Genomic DNA, 16,881 nt, shown 5'->3' with positions numbered 1-16,881 from the left:
ATCAGGAAAGCCAAGTGATGAAAGAGAGCCACAGGGACCAGGGGAAAGGTCTGGTGAGGAACCACAGCCTGCACAGCAGCAGCAGCATCATGGCTAGGCTTCGCAAACGAAGATTTGGGAACAGCCTGGTCAACAACAGGCAGAATCCAAAGGTACAACAAAACAGGGAAGAGGAAAAGAACGTGACCTCGGGACCAAGAAAAGTGTATCCCAAACTATGAAGCCAGTCTTCAGGATAAAAGGGGTTCACCCCAATCATAATCAGATACACAGAGCACGGATGGGTGGGGCAGCGGGCAGGAAGATTGAGAGGCCAGTGTAGGGAGTCTGTTGGAGATTGACAGGAGACAGGTGGCTGATGGAAGATATCCATGGCCTTGAACCTGATTCAACATCTTGTAAAAACAGTGAGAATGCATCCAGGACATTTGTGGCCGTGAGAAAGACAAGAAGTGGGGCAGGCTTGGTTGAACAGAAAACTCACTTCTTTGCTTATAACCTGGTCTGATGTAATTCATCACAGGGCTACTTATACTTATGTTTCCCCAAGGGCTGAAGAAGACAGAGAAAGGTGGTCTGCAGACTGCAGTGCCTGGTTATTGCAGCCTAAATTATTCTTCAAATCTTCCTTTTCCCTCGGGTAGAGGGAGAAAAATATGCTACATACAGAGAAAGGCTCTTAAATTTAATAATTTTTGAAACACTACTTCTTCAAATAACTTGTGTGGATCTCTGAGGATGACAGGTATTCTGGAATTGAGGGTTTAGAAGTGGTAAAGACACATACTGGAGCATGTTCTGGCAAATTGTAAGCATTTTGGTAGGCAGGCTCATGTTTTGCTCATGGGTCTTCATGCTGCAGAGCCGTGTTCAACTGTCTGCACCTCACTAAGTTAACAAAGAAATAATCCAGCACAACATTGTTCAGACCATTTAAAACCCCATCCCAACTAAAAAATATGGCTACAACTTAGAAGAGCAACAAACCTTGCATAAATGCTAAAAACAGCATAAATGCTAATCTAAGGGTAGGCAGAACCAAGGTAGTTTCATCATCATTTCAGGAAGTGTTTCTGGCATGAAATTCCAGCCCTGTTGAAACGTAGAGGGCCAGGATTCTGGCCTTGAAGTGGCCCATGTGAAGCACATTTGGGCTTTTGAGAGCACTCAGCACCCTCACACAGCACGGGTCACCCAGCTGCACCACACGGAGAAGGGCTGGCTCTGGATGTGTGTGCCAACTTCACCCTGTGCCTAAAACAGCCTCTGTGATCCAAAATGCAGACATGTTTTGGGTTAAAAGGAAGCTGCAGTTCTGGTATCTGCATGAGATACCTCATGACAAACAGCCTGGTCGTTGTAACTTTGCACCACCGTGGCTCCAACCCCAGACAAAAGCCATCCAGCACATTTAGTGTGCAACACAAAGAAGACAAAAATGCAAACATCAAAGTAAGACAAGGCCTGCTCCATGAGAAATGAGGAAACTTAACCAGTCGTCCGAGAAATAAAGAGGAAATAAAGGAAACATTCAAAGAGATCTTAACATTTTATTACTATTTATGATAACTCTGGATTTTATGCTATATAGGTCTTGACTGAAAAAAATAACACTCTAGAAGTCTTTGCAGCATTTAGTGTTGTGTCTCTGAAAACATGGGTGCATTCACTGTATTTTAAGAAAGGATCAAGGATGGATCACAATCGAGTTTTAAACATACTGTAGCTGAGTGTTGTTTGGAGGAAAATTAAAACCACCTTCCTGATCTGCTGGAGAGAGTGGCTGAGTTCTAACAGTAACTTCTGAATTTTAGTGAGTGTACCTTTGTTTTGATACCTGAAGATTTAAATAGCATTTTCTAATGTACATTTCAAATGCTGTTCAGCATTGTGAGGTGTTGGATAGGTCAATATAAAAATCTCACCTCACTCACCAAAGTAAATTATGAAGGGCCTAGAATGTGATATCTGCATGTATTAAAACACAATAACACAAAGTGTGCTTAATTACTTTGTGTCTCAATAAACGCCTCAAAAATATGTAATCACAACTGATATGACATACTGTATTAAGCTGGGAAAAGCTGAAATGTAATTTTTTAAATTACAGAATCAGTCATATTGCAGGAGTTCACAAAGAGATCTCTGTACAGCTGGTTGCCTTTTCCTCATTGTCCTTTGTCGTAAAATTTGCTAACTAGTTAAGAGAGCAAATATATTTAACGAGTCATTTTTATGGCACATGTTATTTACAAAGGCCCATTATTAAATGAATACATTTACTTTTACAAGCATGGCTTGCTCAATTACCAACGCTGCTCCAAAAATTTTAAGTCATACCTAGATGTTTGGTGTAACTAAATGATGTCAATCAATTTACCTTTTTAACTGAAAACACAGAACCAGGAGTATCTTCCCCACTTTGTTTCAGCCAAAAATATGACTTTAAGATCTGCTGCTCAAGACAACTTCATACTTTCATGATGTTTACCTCAACACACGTGATGGTGGAACTACAGCACCTCTTAGGGTTCTGATCTTGCAACCACTAATTTGTTTTCTCATTTTAATCACACATTTCATTCCATTCAGGTCAGAGTGTTCTTTCTCTGTGTGTACTTATATAATTCCTGCAGGCACTGCTCAGGTAATCCTGCCTTTACACCCCAAACACAGCTCAGGGACCAGCTGCTGCTCCCCATCCATGGTGAGTCCCTGGGCACACCCCGGGCACTGAGCCATGCCCACACCTTCAACAGGGGCTGCAGAACACAGACAAATAAATCACAACGCACATTTATCCCATTTTGTTGCAGAAAGGCCTCCTTGCCGGTGAATCCTGAACCAATACATTAAATAGCTATAAAAACCACAACCCCTCTGCTCGGCCCTGCTGAGGCCCGTCTGGACAGCCGTGTCCAGTTCTGGGCTCCTCAGTACGAGGAAGACAAGGAGCTGCTGGAGAGGGTCCAGTGGAGGCCACAAAGATGGTGAGGGGTCTGGGGCATCTCTGTAATGAAGAGAGACTGTGGAAGCTGGGCCTGTTTGATCTAGAGAAGACTGAGAAGGGATCTCATGAACACACAGAAATATCTCAAAGGTGGGTGGCAAGAGGATGATGGTGCCAGATTCTTCAGTGGTGTCCAGCGATAGGACGAAGGGCAATGGCCATGAACTAAAACTCAAGAAGTTTCACTCAACATGAGGAAGAACTTTCCGTGGAGGTGGCAGAGCACCAGAACAGCTGCCCAGGGAGGTCGTGGAGTCTCCCTCTCTGGAGACCTTCAAAACCCACCTGGACACGTTCCTGTGTCACCTGCTCCAGGTGCCCCGGCCCTGGCAGTGGGGTAGGACTGGATGATGTCCCGATGTCCCTTCCAACCCGAGCTGTTGTGCGCTTCGGTGAAACTCCATTTCTCTGCTGCAGCATCTGAGTCAAAGAGGCGGGGGAACATCAGCGGAGAGAGAACCTTCCTCCTTCCTTCCCTGCCTTCCTCCCTCTCCCGGCGAAGCTCCGCACTCAGCAGCCCTCGTCCTGGGGCTGAGGGGACACCCGCGCCCCGCCCGCCCCGCGCTCCCCTCACGGCCGGTCCCGCCCCGCCGCTTCCGCCCCCGCCATGTCCCGCCCCGGCCCCGCCGCCCGCGTGACGGCCCCGCCGGCCGAGAGTGACAGCGCCCTCAGCCAATGGCGCGGCGCCGCTGGGCGGGGGGGCGGGGCCGGCGGGGCCGGTGCGGCTCCCTCAGGGCAGGGCCGCGGGGACGCGGGGCCGCCATGGACGAGCCCGAGCCGAGCGAGCGCAGCCCCTTGTTGAGCAGCGGGGAGCGCGGGCGGGCGGCGGCGGCCAGCGCGTTCCAGGGCCGGCGGCTGGCCTGCGCCGCCGTGCTGCTGGCCGAGCTGCTGGAGCGGGTGGCCTTCTACGGCGTCACCTCCAACCTGGTGCTGTTCCTGAACGGGCCGCCCTACGGCTGGGAGGGCGCCCAGGCCAGCCAGGCGCTGCTGCTCTTCATGGGCATCACCTACCTGGTGTCGCCGTTCGGGGGCTGGCTGGCGGACGCGCTGCTGGGCAAGTTCGGCACCATCCTGCTGAGCATGGCGCTGTACCTGCTGGGCATGCTGGCCTTCCCCGTCATCGCCGCGCCGCACACCCGCCAGGGCCTCTGCGGGGACATCCCGCTGTTCCCCGTGGAGAACTGCTCCTCGCCGGCGGCCAACGCCACCCCGGCGCCCTGCTCCCAGGCGGGAGCCACCCGCTACTGCGCCACCGCCACCTTCGTGGGACTGGTCCTCGTGGGGCTGGGCGTCGGCTCGGTCAAGGCCAACATCACCCCGTTCGGGGCGGACCAGGTCGGGTATTGTTTGGCAGCTGCTGGAGCCGCTTGTGGGCGCTGGTCTGGACCAGGGGTGGCTGTCAGTGGTGCTGAGGGGCTTTGCCTGCCTTGGTGGGGTGGGCAGTGCCTGCTGGTTCGCCTCTCTCTAGGTGTTTAGCCTTGGAGGGGATCAGATCATCCAGCTCTGTTCCCTGTGTAAGTGCAGGTCGTGAAGTTGTGCCCTGTTTGGTATAGTTTTGGTGTCTGTGTGGTGCCTGATCCCTTATGGCCTTTGGTAACCCTGCCTTACCTGTGGTCCCTGAACTGGCTAAGCCATCACCATCTTGAGGAGTTGGGTTGAATATTTAATGGCCATTAAGTGGATTGTTAATTATCCTTCATTGTGGAGTTTGTACCCACTGAATTTGACCTCAGAGCTCATCAGGATACGCATTTTAGCTTTGACAAGGATGACATGGGCCTTCTAGGGCAGTGTCAGAGGCCTTTATCATCCTGTGATCCATGAAGGCCAGAGAACAAACAGTTTTTTATGCTTTAGGTGTTCTCTGTGCACTGCATTGCCCTTGAGCGATGTTTTTGTGCAGGCTAATGCTGCACCACATGATGGGTGGGAAGGTACTCTCAGTGTGGTAGACATTTCACCTGGGCTGTTCTCATGAGGACATGTCCTGTCAAATGACCTTCCCCGGATCCACCTCAGTGATATCATTCATTGGATCATCACTGCAGAGCCCAGTGGCCCTACGGAAAACATCAGAGAGGCACCTTAGAGTTCAGTAGCAACTGGAATGCTCTGGTGCATGTCCCTTTTTTACAGCCTTATGCTAAGGTACTATGCTGACTGTGGATGTTAAAATATAATTTCTGCTTTACAAACTGAGAATTTCAGATGCTCAGATACTGAGCAGCTTTTTTAACCAAACCCTTCTTGGTGGCAAAGCAAGGAAAATCCAGTTGCACTTCTGTTTACTGGCCCACTGAGTTCTGGTTAGAGCAGGTGTCAGAAATGCCATGAAATTCTTTGTAAGAGGGAGGATCTACCACAGCATCTTTGCCAAACATTCCTCTGTTCTCTGTTGTGCAGTCATTTTTTATTCTTTGGCATTTCGTGTATTCCAAATTTGGGAGTTCTGGGTGAAAGGCAGTATATAAATGTAAAACATTATTATAGCCTAGGATTGTGTGTCCCCAGTGCATTGGTTCTGTTTGAGCCAGCCTGAGCCCATCAAGTGAAATAGCTTTAATATGACTTTATCTTGTAAGGTGTTTTTCAAAACTGACTGCTTATTCCCAAAATGTTTCATGAACGTTAAATGTAAGAGAGAAATAACGGCAGGAAGGGAGCAAAAGAAGAGCCATTGCCAGTGGAAGTGTAGCTGTTGTAGCTGGATTTTGTAAAGGCTTTTCCCCCAGGATTTCAAGGAAAGCAGTTTTGGTTAGGTATGCTGATAATTCACAGTGATTTATGTAGGGTGAAGCAAAAGAAATACTCCTTTCTGGTCCATAATAATCAGCAGAGCTCTGCCGAGGACTGAATTTTTCCCCTTCTCTCTTTTTCTGGCTTATCTATTGTTAAATAAATTACAGCACACCACTTACCTTATGCAGTTTGGGGCCCTCTTGGGTGCCTTCTCCCTGCATAGGAAGGTAGCAAACTGCTGATGAGATGCACATATATTGCTGAGAATAAAGCCTGTCTCCCAGAGCCACATTCTTGGGAGGCCAGAGTGCAATCCAAACATGTTTTGGCTGGATGTGATAAGATTTGTCCTTTTCCCCTTAAATACCAAACAAAAGGAAGTATGAGTAGCATATAGTTGTATATACTATACAGATACTTCAGCTGACTCAACCACTTTTCAGATACTGTTAATTACATTGCATTGCAGATCTCTTCAAATTGCCATGTGAGATTTTCAGCTTTGGTGTACGTACAGAATTTGGGTGGAGAGCTCTAATACAGTGAGAAGAATCACTTTGTGGAACACTGGAAACTGCATTCCAGTACTTATTTTTCTCTAAAGCTGAAAGATGTTTCTTAATTTCTGTTAAATGGATGCCTTTAGAAGTGCTCTAAAATTGTCTGAGTAGAGTCAGTATGGAGTAACTTTTGCCAGTCAGCTCAGCAAGAAGAGTTACTGCAAAGTAGATATAGACCAGCTTTGCTTAACTGTGTTTGTAAATGAGCTGTTTTTCTAGAAGTTGCAGATGGATCCATCACACTGGTCTAAATCTGACCTATGGTTCTCAGAATAATGTTTCTAATCATATGATACGTACAACCTGGCACTTTCCAGTTCCCCTTTTAAGTGTTTTGCTGTCACTTCCTGTTCTGTGTAGCAGTTTGTGACTTTCTGTAGTTAGGAAACAATATGACTGTTTGCCATTATTGTGAAAGCTGATTTAGCTTCAACATTGAAGGCAGAATTAGCAGCAGACTACTGATCTAGTATCAGCCATAATCATTGTTCTAATTATAGATGAATGTCTTTCTGGGTTATGGTGATTAGAGACACCAGTTCTAACCCACAGTATAGTTTCCTTCTGAATTGGTCTTATAGTCCATAAATTTCTCAGTCCATAACTGCCAGAAATGTTCCAGCTCTGCTAAAATTGTTGTTACAGTTACTGTTGGAAATTGCTGGTATAGAGCTGGCTTTAGAGTGATATTTATTTATTTATTTATTTGTAGAGCTTAGATTTTCCAGCCTCTAGATGAGGATGGGGAACCACATATAAAGATTTGAAGGTCACTAACTGCAAGAGTGGGGTTTTTTGTTGCTGTTGTTGAACTTCTGAGGAGCCTGTGGACATCTAAGGCTCTGCAGTTTGAAAACAAATTGTGACATTCACGTGGCCAGTAATAATTTGTTTCTGTTTCTGCCAGAAACACAACAGATGGGACAGGAAGCAGACTTTAAATGTGGACTTGCCAAATTTTAGTATGAAACTTTGAAATGATGTAGCAACTGAGTGATGGTGTGTAGCTCAGTTACTGAGCTCTCCCCAGATGACCTCAAAGAATAACTGATGTCTGTAGTGATGGATTGGAGAGTCAGGATTCTATAAATGTGACTGCACAGAACTGTTGTCATTGTGCTTTCTTTTGTAGGCTAAAGACAGGGACAAGCTTCTGTGTTTCCATCCTTCCTCTGTTGTGTGGTTGCTCAGAGTTGACTGGGATGAGTTTGGGGGTTTTTGTTACATCTGTCACTTGTGACTGTCATCAGTTGATCACAGGAGCAAGTGAAAACTGCTCCTGTCAGTAACTTTGGAGTGATCTTTGTTCTTTCATGTGAGTCAAATGGGAGCTCAGAGCTTTGAATCTGTGATGATGCGAAGAGGGAGAGACACATCCTGAAACTCTGAAATGTTGGGGTTTAGGAAATACTTGAGATGATGACAGAAATCAGATGTCCCAGGGGAGTGGTGGGCACCAGATACACACGAGCTGCAGCAAAAATAACAAACCTTGTAGTAACCAGTTCTTTGGAACTGATCTGTGAGAGCTCAAAAAATCCCTCTGTGACAAAGCAAAGCATCTAAAACAGGAACTATGGAGAAGCAACGATATCTGTTCAGATTCCTGACTCTTTCCATAATAATCAGAAAAATCTAATACGATCTTAATATTTGAGCTGTATAATTGTTGTTTTCAAGCTGTACCAGCTGCTTTGGCTACTGCTTGGATCATCTCCTGAGAAAGAGGTTGGTGTTGAAAAATCCAGGAGAGGGATAATTGAGCAAGGATCATCTTTCTTCCAAGTCACAATGAGATCTAAGTATTAACCTTAGGACAGCTGTGCTGTGGAACTTGCTGTCAGTCATAACTTTTCATTGGGGGTTGTAACTAAAGATCCAGTTACTCTTCCTCCCATTCTTAGTTTGAGTTGCATTTGAAGTTTTGCTCTCATTCTAAGATGGTAACCTTGTATCCTAAATGAGTTTAGAGGACTGCAGTGCAGGGTTACAGAGCTGGTGTGTCCTCTGCTGAAAGTGGCTGTAAATAACCTGGTGGTGGCACAATTCCCATCACAGAGTCTGCCAGGCACTCAGGAGTCTTTATCATGAAAACCATGGTCATATTCACATCTTACCTGACCATAATCAATCTGATACATGATTTGTATTAGAAATTTTGATTTTGAGAACTATTCCTTTACTATTTTGAAATCCAGGGCTGCGTAATCCCATTTATAAAACTCAGAACGTCACTGTGCTTTTCCTTCTGCATTTGGATTGTCTATATTTAAAGGACACTTACCAGATTTTATTATTTTTTTTAATCTGTTTTGTTGCAATGGGGCCAAAATCTTTTAAAATGTACCTGTTCTGACTCTCAGTGCAGGGATGTGGAACCCTCAGCCCAGAGCACTGACTCGATGCAGGACTCACACTGTACGTGTGCCATTTATGTCCATCGTTTTCCTGCTGCAGTTGCTGGTGGGATGTTGGGAATCTAATGAAGCTGGAGGTGCTGGCATCACAAGGAGAGTGAGGAGGGTGCTGCTATGCTTGAGCACAGATGCAATTGAGCAGAGGGAGTGATAGATTTTTCTTTCCACTTGGCTGATTGAAAATAATGCAACATAAGGGGGAAAGGAGAACTCCTGCAGTTCTGTGGAAAGTGCTTGCGCTTGATAAAAGTAAAATAATAAAAGTCTGACATGGTTTTCTCCTTCTTAGTCCCTTATTAAAATGTATAATGAAGATGTTTTGTGCTGTCACACAGCTCAGGTATAGCAGCCAGCAGGGGAAATTTTGAGTGATCCGCTGTAAATGTAATATTGTTGATATTTCGGGCAGCCAATGAGATGTTTGAAAAGAACTGCCTTTTAACTCTACCGTGTTTTCTGGTTTTGGCAAGACATCTTCGTAGTTCTTCATCTTTGAAGCATCTCAGATGTGGCTGTGATGCGATTTTTAGTGCATATATTTACTTTGATGAGGAAGGAGAAAATGGATTCTTTGCGTTGTAAGCCTGTGGCGTGTTTGCCCTTTGAGCACTGCCTTCCTTTTGGGTCACTCTGTTTCAGAAAGGATGATGGAGAGGGAAGTTTCAGGGACACAGACATGGTCAGGAGTCTCCAGGCAAGGAATCATGAATCAGACTAAAGCTTCTACCCTTGAAAAGGCAGCAAGAAGGAAGATGTGACAGTGGTTTGTGGAAATAATGGCTGGGGGAGAGAGAGGCAGAAATGGGCCAGGAATGGGATAAAGCTCAGTTTTGTTCTGTTGTTTCCTGGAACTGGGTAAAACTAGTGAGGCCAGGCCAGGGCAGGTTCAAACCAGGCGAGGGGAGGTGGTGCTTCCCACTGGGTAATTAGCTGGGGAACTCTTTGCCAGGGGATATTATGGATTCTAAAAGCTGACCTGGGTTCAGAGGCAGGTTAGGCAAGTTCATGGAGAGGAGAGCTGCTGCATTTATTAAGGAGATAGAGAGAAGCCATCCTTGGTTTTGGAAGTTTTTCAGGAGCTAATGGTTGGAGGCTGGGATAGAACTTGATAGAAGCATCACGCTGGGCTTGCCCTGTTCTTACCTGTATCAAAGTTTGCTCTCTTGTCCCAGCTTTCCTTTGTACAGATGTCAGCAAGGTCATGTGTAAGAGGGAGGATGAGAAGTCATTTTCTTTGCAGAAATAAGAGAACCGAGACTTTATGATGAAGAAATGGAAACTTCATAAAACAGATCGTAACGCTTTAGACAAGTTGGAGCACTGTGTTCCATGTAATTGTTTGCTAATACCCTGCTGCTGTTTGGGGATTAGAGGGAGGGAATTCCTGGATTGGTACACTACTGCAGGTGATGATTATTAGAATTAGGAAATGAGTACCTAGTTGAAATTAGAGAGGGAGAATTTCTTGGATTTATCTCCAGGATTGTATTTGACGTGGTAACAGACATACCTGAGTGCCCAACAACGGTATAAACTATGCACAGGAAAAAATGACTAAATATTTCTTTTGTTGGGCTTGACTAAATGATACAGATGGGTTTGTGCACCACTGAGAAACCTGAAGCTGTAAATCACAACTGACAATGTTAAAAACTTATTTCAAGACACAGCTTGCTTTTCATATTGCAAACTAAACATGGATCTTTTAAAGATCTGGCAAACGAGGAGGAGAAATTTGCAATTGCAGATGAAAGTTAACTGACTCAGCAAGGCTGGTGCATGGCACTGACTTGCTAGTCACTGTTAATGGCCTTTCAGTCATAAACCACTGACAAATACACTATTAGGAATTCTTCTGCAGACTAGTCGATCTTTTTAATGTGTCTCAAAATTTAACTTGCATAATTTCTCTTACATCACCTCTTAGGAGTGATGCTGGGTTCCTGTGACTCCATTACAAGACATGGGGTGACTTTTGGTAGGCAGTAATAAAGAGTGATGCTGAAAACTGTACAGGATAATTCTATAAACCAGGCATGTCTTTACTGACACTGAGAGCTTCAAGCAGAAAAATAACACTATGAACAGTGCTGGCTTAGAGGGAAAAATGTTTACAGGGGCCTTGTGACACTCAGGCAACCCAGATTTAGTTTTGGGTTTTTTTAAAGGTCAGAATGACAAGTCCTCCATTTATGTGCTGATGATAAGCTTTAGGACTGGGTTAAACTTTAAAGTTGTTGTTTAATTACCAAGTATTCATTTGAGGTTTAGAAAATGGAGTACAGTTCACTGTTATGTGTATTGCAATTACTGCAATACATGAATTTTTAGGTAAGTTTTTGTTTACTAAGAAATAGTTACTTGAGCTTCTGTGGACTATGGGATGTTAATCTGAGTGAGCTTTGTGTAGAGAAATGACCAAATGAGAGTCAGTGCAGTAGAACTAAGAATGGTCTCTCTGGGGAAGCTGTCATTCAGGAGTACCTGGCGCTTTTTATCCCTGTGCTGGGCTTCTAGAAAGTTATTCCCTTAATGGTGTAGCTCAGTGAGGTGTCATTTCATCAAATACCATGTGAAGCCCAAAACACTTAAATCATTCCAGTGTGACTCTAAATGAAACCTGAACTCTTCAGTGCATTGAACTTGATTGAATTCTAATAAACAGGCTTCATTTTCTTCAGAAACTGAAGTACTTGCTTTTAATCTTTCTCAGGTCAAAGATCGGGGCCCGGAAGCCACGAGAAGATTTTTTAATTGGTTTTATTGGAGCATTAATTTGGGAGCTATTCTGTCTCTGGGAGGCATTGCATACATCCAACAGAACGTGAGCTTTGTTATTGGATACAGTATCCCAACAGTCTGCATTGGGATTTCCTTCATGGTTTTCTTATGTGGTCAGAGTTTCTTCATCACCAAACCCCCTGATGGCAGTGCTTTCACAGACATGTTCAAAATCCTCACATATTCCTGCTGCTCCAAGAAGACACACATGGAACGTTCAACCAGCAGGTTTGTGCTGAGCTCTTCTGTATCACCCGAATTCAGCAAATCAACCCAGGAGCTGGAACTAGTTAGTTCAAACTAGCTGGTAGTGAGTCACACCAGAGACTGCATTAGAACATGCAGGTCTGCTTTTAGAACTGGAAAGTTGGAGTCCTGGAGATATTTTCTGGGAGTTTTGGGATGAGAGAGGCACATTTTGAGGTCACTGGATCTCCATGGTGCAAGATAAGTCTGCTGTTTTCAGCTGAGTGCAGTGTCCTGCCAGTTCAGAGTTTCTGAAACTGTAACATAACCTGGCTATGCTGCTTCTAAGCATGAATTAACTTCTCTGTTAGATATGTTTATGGGTGCCTTCTGATTTGAAAACCACTGCCATCTGCATTTAATATTGTAAGTGGCTTGATGGGCCTCCAGAGTTTTTCCACACTTAAGAGATGCCCATGGAATACTGGTGCTTGAATCCCTGATAAGAGATGTCAGGTTTCAGGTACTCAGACTGAGAAACAATTCAATTACCATAATTAATTCATTAACAAACAATATCACAAATATCCCAGGTTATTCTAAGTTCTGCATATTGGAGTGCCAGTTTTTTAGGGCTGGGGCAGGAGGAGGATGGGAAGTAAGGAAACCTTCATAACAGGTTTCATCTTATGTTTTCACCTCCTGTGACCCCTTCCAGCCTAGTTGTGTTGCTGTAACTTGCATGAGTTACTCTGGAAATGCATAAGCTGTTTATAATGAAGTGTCACAGGATTGCCAGTCGTGTCAGTTTTTGTTGTTTAACTAAACATTTCCAATTCTTTTCCAAAGTGAAGGCCAGGGAGTTCTTCACCAGCCTCGCAAGCAAAGCCTGTTTGAGATGGCCAAGCTGTCTCGGGGGGGCCCCTTCAGAGAAGATAAAGTAGAAGATGTAAAAGCTCTTGTCAAGATTATCCCTGTCTTCCTGGCTTTAATACCTTACTGGACAGTGTATTTTCAAGTGAGTAGTTCCAAATGGTTACAGTTGTATTTTACATGTCTAAAAAAAAAAAAACCATCATTTCTAATCTAACACTTTTTCTGAGGGCTCTCTCATAAATGTGAAACTTACCTTGAAGGTGAGAGATGACAAATGGCTCTTTGAGAAAACTCTCAAGTAATATTTTGACCTAATAATAAAAAAGAAAATGAAATCATTAAAGCTGTAGTTAAGACTCAGATTTTGTAAATGTAAATAAAAATTTTGTAATGTTCCAACAATAATTCTCTTTGCTTTGCTGTGTTAGCACTCTACCTCTGGTATAATCATTGTTAATTATTAAAAATACCTCGCTCTCAGCGCTCCTTCTCCAAGTAATGTCAACCCATCTTTTTTAATTCTAGATGCAGACAACATATGTATTGCAAAGTCTCCATCTGAAAATTCCTGAGATCCCAAATGACACCAACTCCATCCACACGGTAAGCAGAGCAAAACACCTTAAAAAGTATGTTTTCTTTAGCTGAAATGCAAATGAGGTAAGTGTTGTACAAAAATTCCAGCAAGGTCAGGTAGTGCCTAAGGGGAACTGGTGGCCAAATCCACTGGGCATTTAGAACCATGGGGCACATTACAGGGGTTTTGTTACACCAACAAGTGTGTGGAGTCCACACCATCCTGTTCTGAATGTGTTCAGGTAACTCTCACTGCTTTAATTAAGAGTGTCTTCATCCTTCAGTGGACCAAGTCTGACCTTTGAAGAAAGCTTATAAATCTCTATGCCCTAAGTTTCCAAAGTAGGACAGAAGCATTCCTGCAAGCTCAGTAGGAATACCCCTCCTTAACTGATGCATTAATATTTGGAATCTGGGATACATTTGTTACTTTATACTGCTTAATCAATAATCACTTTACCTTGAATCATAAGAAGTTGTTCAATCAATATTTTCCAAGAAAGGCTGTCATCATGTGCCTGCAGGAATGGTACAGAGAAGTAAAACCAAAAAGTATGAATATAAGTTATTAACAGGTCTACTTTATGTTATTATGCCTTTTTATAACATGGACTAGAGAAGTGGATTATTTTCTTCTAACAAAGTGCACACAGGAGTTCAGAGTCCCATTGTCAGACTGAATATTAAAAATAAAAATATTGTCAGTCTGAATGTTTATTGTGTAGAAATGAACGTGGAGCTTTGGTTATCAAACTGAGCATTTGAATTGTTTCAAGTTGTAATTAAGCATTATGTTTAATTAAATTAGTTAAAAAAATAATGGCTTTCACTGGTTTTCCTGAAAAGACATTAAAATACCACTTTTTCTAACAAAAGTGTGGATTTAAAAGTTAGTTGCCTCTTTGTAGTGTTTACTTAAACACTATTTGAGGCAAGGATGATGGAACAATGTCTCAATACATCTAAAGAATGATTTTCTGTCCTGCCCTAAGAGTGACTGGCTCCTTTCTCTGCAGCACATCAGTTGTGTTGCTTTATTTAGAAATACTTTGTTCTGATCTAACAGCATAAGACAACTAAGTTAATTTGGTTTTGCTGTCTTCTGTGGTATGTGGTCTACCTGAAGGATGCTGACCTGCAATCTCCTTTATGTAGTGATTTGAGGTAATTAGGAGAAGGAGCAGTAATATAACATTTACATTGTACCTTGTCAGGTTTTCCTTAAGCTCTTGCAGGCACCTCTGCCCAATACTAAGAAAAGCATATTTCCTCTTGATATGAAAAGAGTGAAATATGTGTATGCCCTTTAATCTGCAGGCTCCTGATAGAGTAGAAAATGGAAAGCATACATTTTAAACAAAAAAAACCCCAAACCCAAGTGATTGATTGGGTGAAATACAGCAGTGCCAGAGGCATTTGGTATTTCTCATCTTTCTTACCAGATTTAGCAATGACAAAAAATTCCTACATCCTTGACTCTAATTACACAAATCAGTCTCTGTACAAACTGTGACACAGGTTACTGCTGGTGTGATATTTGAAGCAAAGGAAAAGGTGAGTGGGAGAGGGAGGAAAATTGGCAGTTACAATTTTGCAAAACTTCAAAATAAGCAAGAATTTGCCTAACTCAGCAGAATTCACTGGGCATTTTTCAAAGCATGTGACCATTGCTAAGTAATGTACACAACCTTATGTATCAAACTGCTGGATGTCTTTATATAACCACCCTAGACTGTTATTCCCTTTGTAAATCAGTGGAGTTCTTGTCTGCAGGGAGAGCTGTGTGCCCACAGTGTGTCAGAGGCTGAGGCCTTGGGTCTTTGAGGGATTTGCAGTGGTTGAGGTTTGTAGCCTTTGGGGAGTCTGGTTGTTTTGTTTTGTTGGGGTTTTTTTTGTTTTGTTTTATATTTTTTGGGGTTGTTTGGTTGGTTGGTTGGTTTTGTTTGGGTTTTTTTGTTTGTATGTCAGGATTTAAGCAGAAACACTCAGATGTTGTGATAATGCTAATAGCCATCTCAGCTGTCAAAAGGACTTCATACAGGCTTACTTTAGATAGTTAAATTTTGTTTTAACAAAAATTAATTCAGAGTAAGCATCTAAAATAGGAGCCCTCTGAAACCTAGAGATCTTATAAAAAATCCTTTGCAAAACGTCTCCGAGTTCTGCGTTTTGCTTTCTGAGAGTACTTTCTTCATCTGCCCAGTAATTTCCTTAGTCCTCATTTTCCTTGGAACTGTGTGCACTATTATTTGCTTTTGTGAAAAGAACCTTTTTGCTCTGAACACTTGATGTTCAGAGCATCCTCCCCCCCAAAACAAAAACAACAGCACCAAAACTAACGCCCACCTCAGCACAGCTGGAGGTGTGTCTGGAGAGGGAGAATGTACAATAGTGGTGGAGTTGCTGTGGTGAGGAGTCACTTGTGCTTCTGAGCTCACAGATTTATGAACAGCCAGACTAAAGGAAAACCTGAATAGCTGAATGTTTTCCTCAGCTTTCACACACTCTCATTTTTCTTTTCACAGTGTCTGTCAGTGCACGGTGCTTTGTTTTGGATCAAAGTGTTCAATCACAAATCTCTTTTTTTTTGTAAAATAATAGTAAAAATCAACTCTTTAAGTATGGAATTGCTAACTTGAGCCATCTACCCTTTAAGTTTCCAGCAGCCTGGTTGACCATGTTTGATGCAGTGCTTATTCTGATCCTAATACCCTTAAAAGATAAATTGGTGGACCCCATTTTAAAGAGGAATGGCCTGCTCCCATCCTCACTGAAGAGGATTGCAGTTGGAATGTTCTTTGTCATGTGTTCTGCCTTTGCTGCAGGTAAGGAGACAGTTTTGAGATCTACATACATAATGAATTATTCAACTACTTGCAACAGCATTTTTTAAAAACCTTTGTGAATCTTTAGTTCAGCGTTTTCAGATCTCATTTTCATGGGATAGTTGGAATGCAACTGCATGAAATCCAATTTGATTGTATCCAAAAACTTACTAAACTGTTTTGAACCTTTGCAATAAAATTGGACCATTTTTCCTGCCTGAAGTAGACTTTGCATGTACCCTTCAAAACCAGCCTGTTAGTCAAGGTTTTCACATAGAGTGTTACTTTCTAGTACACTTGGTATTGGAGAACTATTTGTTTTCTGGCCAAATGCCTTCCCTTCATGATCAGTGAGTTGCCTGAACAAGGCTGTTAGTCCTCTCAAAATAAATTTACAGTATTGTGGAAGTCCCTGTTGTCTGATTTATTAACACTTGATCTTGAAGTTGAGAATTTATTTATCCTGAAAAACAAATTGGTTCAGAAATAAGTATGTTTCTTCATACATTCTAACTTCCAAATATCAAAAAGGTGAAATTTTACCTTTCCCTTTATCTAAAGTAATGAAGTTAGGTTATGGCTGCACAAGAGTTTCCTCCCACTTTGGGGTTTTTTCTGCCCTACCTTTAATGTGCCCTAATGTTTGGGAATTAGTGTAGTGTAAAATAGCTTAGCTGTAGCTTGAAAGGGAAAAGATGGCAAGTCTGCTGGAACCATAAATCAGCTGCTTTTGAGATGATTTAAGGTTGTTAAGTGCTGCTGATGTGGAACTGAACATCTCTGAGCAATGCTTCGTGGAATCCATAGCCTTCACTAGCATCACTGAAATGAACATATTGATAAAGCATTATAGCATTAAATAAATGAATTTCAGCACTTGTGATGCCCCATATTTTAGGGAGAGGGACACT

At 42.9% G+C, this 16,881-nt stretch overlaps 1 protein-coding gene across 1 annotated transcript; it reads left to right on the top strand.

Annotated features, from left to right (window-relative positions):
* The first annotated feature begins 3,710 nt into the window (after positions 1–3,710).
* LOC127461351 (solute carrier family 15 member 4-like) lies at positions 3,711–16,378 on the top strand. Its single transcript, XM_051769054.1, has 5 exons — positions 3,711–4,345; positions 11,440–11,735; positions 12,543–12,711; positions 13,095–13,172; positions 15,802–16,378. Exons 1-5 carry the CDS (start codon positions 3,773–3,775, stop codon positions 16,036–16,038), a joined length of 1,353 nt encoding a protein of 450 aa, XP_051625014.1. The 5' UTR covers positions 3,711–3,772; the 3' UTR covers positions 16,039–16,378.
* Positions 16,379–16,881: the final 503 nt, after the last annotated feature.

The sequence above is a fragment of the Manacus candei genome, unplaced genomic scaffold (genome assembly GCF_025592945.1).
Source record: "Manacus candei isolate 608988 ecotype Guabito, Panama unplaced genomic scaffold, ASM2559294v1 h1tg000103l, whole genome shotgun sequence".
Lineage (NCBI taxonomy): Eukaryota > Metazoa > Chordata > Aves > Passeriformes > Pipridae > Manacus > Manacus candei.
This window is presented reverse-complemented; position numbering and strand designations above follow the sequence as displayed.

Coding starts and splice junctions, on each gene's coding strand:
- LOC127461351 (XM_051769054.1), top strand. CDS start 3,773: ATGGACGAGCCCGAGCCGAGCGAGCGCAGCCCCTTGTTGAGCAGCGGG. Junction 4,346..11,439: donor CCCCGTTCGGGGCGGACCAG/GTCGGGTATTGT, acceptor AATCTTTCTCAG/GTCAAAGATCGGGGCCCGGA. Junction 12,712..13,094: donor ACTGGACAGTGTATTTTCAA/GTGAGTAGTTCC, acceptor TTTTAATTCTAG/ATGCAGACAACATATGTATT.